This window comes from Galeopterus variegatus, unplaced genomic scaffold (genome assembly GCF_000696425.1).
Source record: "Galeopterus variegatus unplaced genomic scaffold, G_variegatus-3.0.2 Scaffold1322, whole genome shotgun sequence".
In the NCBI taxonomy this organism is placed as follows: Eukaryota; Metazoa; Chordata; class Mammalia; order Dermoptera; family Cynocephalidae; genus Galeopterus; species Galeopterus variegatus.
In genome coordinates, this window is record NW_007727433.1 from 420,934 (window position 1) to 426,369 (window position 5,436).

At 55.8% G+C, this 5,436-nt stretch overlaps 1 protein-coding gene across 5 annotated transcripts; it reads left to right on the forward strand.

Annotated features, from left to right (window-relative positions):
* Positions 1–1,007: 1,007 nt before the first annotated feature.
* SIRT7 (sirtuin 7) lies at positions 1,008–5,181 on the forward strand. 5 transcript variants are annotated; one of them, XM_008576292.1, is made up of 7 exons: positions 1,008–1,512; positions 1,612–1,684; positions 2,322–2,420; positions 2,493–2,729; positions 2,878–2,958; positions 3,145–3,251; positions 4,472–5,181. In XM_008576292.1, exons 2-7 carry the CDS (start codon positions 1,652–1,654, stop codon positions 4,668–4,670), a joined length of 756 nt encoding a protein of 251 aa, XP_008574514.1. In that variant the 5' UTR covers positions 1,008–1,512; positions 1,612–1,651; the 3' UTR covers positions 4,671–5,181. The 5 variants fall into 5 exon arrangements, 4 of the variants coding, with proteins under 4 accessions (XP_008574514.1, XP_008574513.1, XP_008574512.1 ...); XR_550740.1 differs by adding an exon at positions 3,743–3,829 and having other exon boundaries at positions 1,008–1,684; positions 2,322–2,729; positions 4,472–4,559; XM_008576291.1 differs by having other exon boundaries at positions 2,322–2,729.
* The last annotated feature ends 255 nt before the right edge of the window (positions 5,182–5,436 follow it).

Sequence of the window (5,436 nt, forward strand, 5' to 3'; positions counted from 1 at the left end):
CGGCCCGGGCAGGCGGGCGGGCGGGGCGCCTTCTCCCGGAGCTGGTCTCGGGCACAGACGCGCCGCCGAGCCGCGGCACCGCGGGACCTCGGCAGACGCGAGCCGAGGCGTGCAAAACTTGGCCGGATGGGCGCTGTTGAAAGGCTTGAGCTTTGTGTCACAGCCGGTTAAAGACACAGGGGTGGAGTACACAGACGGGCAAAGTAGCCCACTGCTTGGGGCGCCTCCTTGCTTCTAGCTAGACTGGTTGATCGACCACAGGTTACGTGGGCAGAGCTTAGCCCGAAGCTGTGTCCTGGCTCCCCATTCATGGTGCTCTCCACACGGTGAAGGGACATCAGTGGGAGGCAAGACACTGAGAATCAGAATAGGCTGGTTAAAGAAGAGAAACGCACTGGGCTTTGAGAAGTTTCACTGAGAAACCGTCCTGGGCTGTGGGACGTGACTAGCTTTGAAAGCGTGACTGGAAATCGTCTAACCTGTTGGGCGGCACTTGTGATTTCTTCCTCAGGAAGCCATTAGGTGACAGTAACCAGGCATGTGAGCAACTGTAATGTTAGGCTGTGCTAGGTCGCTGTAACAAACATACACCCACTCTGTGGCCTCAGAGAGCTGGGAAGCCGCTCGGGAGGCTTGGTGCACAAGTGGTGCTGAGTCGGAGCCTTGAAGGCGGTGTAAGATTTACCAGAGATGGTGGGAGTGAGGCACTCCGTACAGGTAACAGCAGAGGCCTAGCAGCAGGAATGTGTGAGGTCTGTTCACTGCCCTGATACCTGGAGCCCTAGCCTTTGGGTCTCCTCCTCCACGGCCACATATAAACATCTAGTCACATGATTATTTACTAGTAATGTGACCTCTTAAAGAACTTTGGCAACTAAAAGCCTCCCGTGGCTCATCAGTTTGATCTGAGTGTTCCTGTTTGAGGTTCCCCTCTTGAATGTGAGTCAGAACCCCTGGTCAGGGTGGGCACTCGTGTGAGCTTAGGTAGCAGTGAGGAGACAGGGCTTCCCTGGAAGGGAACACAAGATGCCTGATCCTAGCAGGTTGCCTGATCCTGTTTTCTTCTCATGATCAGTTTGTTTCACTGGATCAGAAACTTGGACAATTAGATAATGTTTAAGAAAGGTGGTCCTCTCTTTGTTAAGGTTGAGCATCAGGATGTAAGAATTTGGGCAGAGCACCTAGGGGTTTACCATTTGCACTTTTCTTGAGTACTAGGCTGGGTCCTGGAGATGCAGATGAACTGACTGGTTCTCCCCTCTGTGTGAGAGACAGACATGGCCTTATTGGGGTATGCTGCATCTGGGGTCAGGCAGGTCAGCCTGTGAGACATCCTGGAATGTGGCAGGAGAAATATTGGCCCCCACCCCATGCTTAGGAATTTTGCCAGTACCTATAGTGATGCCTTTCCACCAGGCTTATCTTTTTCCCAAACTCACAGGCAGCCTCTATCCCAGATTACCGGGGCCCTAATGGAGTGTGGACGCTGCTTCAGAAAGGCAGAAGTGTGAGGTGAGCAGGCCAAGCGCAGCATCCCCACACAGATTGAGTAGGGACAGTATGGGCCTCAGTGGCAGCTCTGTCACCCTTGGTCTCCCTTCCACCCAGCAGCACTGCCGACCTGAGTGAGGCTGAGCCAACCCTCACCCACATGAGCATCACCCGATTGCACGAGCGGAAGCTGGTAAGAGCCTGGTATGGCTAGCACACTTGCCCGGGTCCAGCCACGGGACTCAGCACTGCCTTCGTGTCCACGTGGGCAACTGCATCCCACCTCTGTCTGCCAGCTGACCCCTGTGACAAGCACCCACTGAGTAACTCAGACACCTGGTTTGCTCTACCCGTGCCTGCTCTCCAAAAACAAAGGGCAGCCCCTCCTCTGAACTCTGACATCCAGGGCCAGCACAGGCACCTTCCCCTCGCACTTCTTCTGCATGGTCCTGTGGGTCTCAGAAACCACCCTAGTCACAGGAGAGGCTTATAGGAGACCTCTGCTGAGCACCTCCAATCAAGTGGAGAAGGGTTAGATCTGCTGCCTGGGCCCTCAGGGACCTGAAATGTAATGACCTGAAAGGGCACCTATCCGGGTCAAAGTGGCCACCACTGCCCTCACAAAAGCCCTAAGCCACTTCCCAGCCTTGCAGGGACAGTGCAGATGTTTGTCTTCCCAGCTGCTCCAAGTGTGCCCCAGCTGGGGGTCCTAGTGGGTCGCGCCTGCTGTGCAGTTTACCTTCTGAGGCTTTTGGGGGTTGGAGGGTCTTGCTGCAGTGGGGTACTTCCCCCATCCCTCCTGCTGACTGCCGTCGAGTTCTGCCTTCCAGGTGCAGCATGTGGTGTCTCAGAACTGTGACGGGCTCCATCTGAGGAGTGGGCTGCCGCGCACCGCCATCTCAGAGCTCCACGGGAACATGTACATTGAAGTGAGCAGTCTCTTGGGGGCCTGGGGCCCAGGAGGCAGGCGGGTCCCACTCACTGTGCTCTCTCGTCCTCAGGTCTGCACCTCCTGCACTCCCAACAGGGAGTATGTGCGGGTGTTCGACGTGACGGAGCGCACCGCCCTCCACCGACACCAGACAGGCCGGACCTGCCACAAATGCGGGACCCAGCTCCGGGACACCATTGTGCACTTTGGGGAGAGGGGGACGTTGGGCCAGCCTCTGAACTGGGAGGCAGCAACCGAAGCTGCCAGTAAAGCAGACACGATCCTGTGTTTAGGGTCAAGCTTGAAGGTAAGTGCCACCATCCCTGTGAAGGAGTGGACCGAGCACATGCTTGCCCTGCCTGCCCCAAGCTGTTCAGCATAGCATTATGCTGAGTCTTCTGTAGCCTCATTCCCACATGCGTGTTCTGTATCCGTCTGTCTGTTCACCTCTGCAGGTTCTGAAGAAGTATCCACGCCTCTGGTGCATGACCAAGCCCCCTAGCCGGCGGCCCAGGCTCTACATTGTGAACTTGCAGGTAACTGAGGTGCTTGGAGCTGTGTCCTTAGACCTGGGCTCTGGAACAGAACAGCCAGAAAGACGTCCCAGGCTCTTGCACCATACAGGTGTGATACTGACTGCCCCAAGCAGATACTCAGGGAGCACTGACCAAGCCCGCAGTGGCCAAGTGGGGTGTTATCCTCAGTTGCCTTTCCCTCCTCAGTGGACCCCGAAGGACGACTGGGCTGCCCTGAAGCTTCATGGGAAGTGTGATGACGTCATGCAGCTCCTCATGGACGAGCTGGGCCTGGAGATCCCCATCTACAACAGGTGAGTGGGTGCAGCCCGTCACCCCACTTCCCTGCCCCTCCATGTGGCGGGCCGTGTCTGTCTTCTGTGAGCTGAGTGTGGTGGGAGCTCTGAGGCAGTGCACACTGTGTCTGAGGTGCGACTGAAGCATGCTGGCCTCCAGAGGGACTGGCCTTGGCTGCTGGCCGAGGCAAGACTTGGCGCACACACTGCTGGCCCGGCTGGCGTGGCGCGGTGCACAGAGGGCCCCGTGGGGAGAAATGCTCCTCCAGCGCATTCCGCAAGGTGCTGCCCTGCTGACCGCTCAGATAATCCTGGACGGGATGGCGCCTGGAGGGGAAGCGAGCTCGGCAGCTTTGGTCAGACAGAGTCTCAGTGTACTTGGTTTTGGGAGTTGGTGTATTTGGGGGAAGCTTAAACAAACTGTGACTTAATACAGAATTTGTGATGATTTAGACTTGGTGTATGTATTGAGTAAAAAGTTTACACTTTCTTTCTCTGTGAATTTTCAGGGTCTTATAGGGGAAATCAATAACTTCTTTTAATCAAAGGGTTCAAGAAATTAAGGATACCTTCACCTTCTGGGCCTGGCAATTCTTGTATGTTATGTTTGTGGTGTTCTGTAATGTGGGCCTATCGTGTTCTGCGTTTTTGTTTTTATTTTTTTACATTAACTTAGCTCATTTTCTTTATCAGTGCTTATCTGTATCTTAAGTTTATAATATGTGGTTCTACATCTCAGTCAGACACATGATTTCTTCACGGTGTAGTCTGTAGGCCATGCCTCCCTAGTCAGTTGGCCTCCCCTCCCGTCACCTTCGTGCAGTCTGGGAAGGGGGAGAGAGGGTCTGGTCCATCTACCCAGCCACACAAGTGAAAGGTTGGGCCCAGAGTTGCTAGTGACGCATCCCTGTAGATGGAGGCGCCCCTGGAGCTACTGCCATCCCACCCTGTGTGTGCACAGCCGTGCAGTCACAGACGAGGACACAGTTCTGAGGAGGCTGAGCTAGTGTGGGTGGTGACCTTTTGAGTCACTGCTCAAGGATATGACCTCTCCTGCAGCTGTGCTGTAGCTTGTAACAATGGAGCTACGACTTACCAAAGCCCAGCCACAGTTAGGACATAGGGAAAGGAAGGGGGTGGGAAGGCAGGTGACCTCCTCAGAAAGCTTCCCGTGCTGGGTGGGTTGTGACCGTGAGAGGCTCCCAGGCATGCCTGATGCAGTTTTCCCTTTTTGGTAGGTGGCAGGACCCCATCTTCTCTCTGGCGACCCCTCTACGTGCTGGTGAGGAAGGCAGCCACAGTCGGAAGTCCCTGTGCAGAAGCAGAGAGGAGGCCCCACCTGGGGACCGGGGTGTCCCGCTAAGCTCAGCCCCCATTCTAGGGGGCTGGTTTGGCAGGGGCTGCCCCAAACGCACAAAAAGGAAGAAAGTGACGTAACCTGATGCTTGATGAAGAACTGTGGGCACTTTGCAGATGGCCCGAATGCACATTCAGGGCCATTGTCCCCCGTGGTGGCTGGGTTGCCACCATGGGGTCTGGTGAGAAGAACTCTTTTGGGATGACATTTTCACCATGACATTTTTAGCCATTTGTCCTCGTGGGAAGCCCCCTTGCACTGCTGTGATTGTCCCCTGATATGGGCTTGACCATCGAGGACACCTCCCACCCTTCCAGCCTCTACCCAAGGAGGTGGCAGCAGACCTTACTGTGAGGTCAGAGCTCGGGTTATTTCAGACCTGGCCAGCGCGGAGGAAGTCCATGTTGCCTTACCTCGTTTACCAGGCTAGTCTCAGGGCCTCACCCTATTTCTACTACTTGTTACTAAAAAGTGTTAACTTTACAGAAGCCTTTTTCTGTGTTGTGTATGCATCAAAGGGGTGGTTCTGAGCAGCGGCTCTGAGCAGACCTTTTTATTATTATTATTAAACATCTCTGCCCGGTCTTCCGATGTCCTCGAGTACCTGCTGTTCTGTTCACCGCTCAGGTGTCGGCGCGCGGCGCGGTCCTTGCTTAAAATTCCCTTGGGTGGGAGGCGCCAGGTGAAGCTTCACCGCGCCGCTGTCCTCCGCCAGGTGTGAGCGGGAGGCGGGGCCGGGCGGCGAGGCGCTTGCTATTGGCCGAGCGGCGGGCGGGGGGCCGTAACCTGGCGGTGAGGCGCTCGCTATTGGCCGCGCGCGGCGGGTGGAGGAAGCGGGGCGGGGCC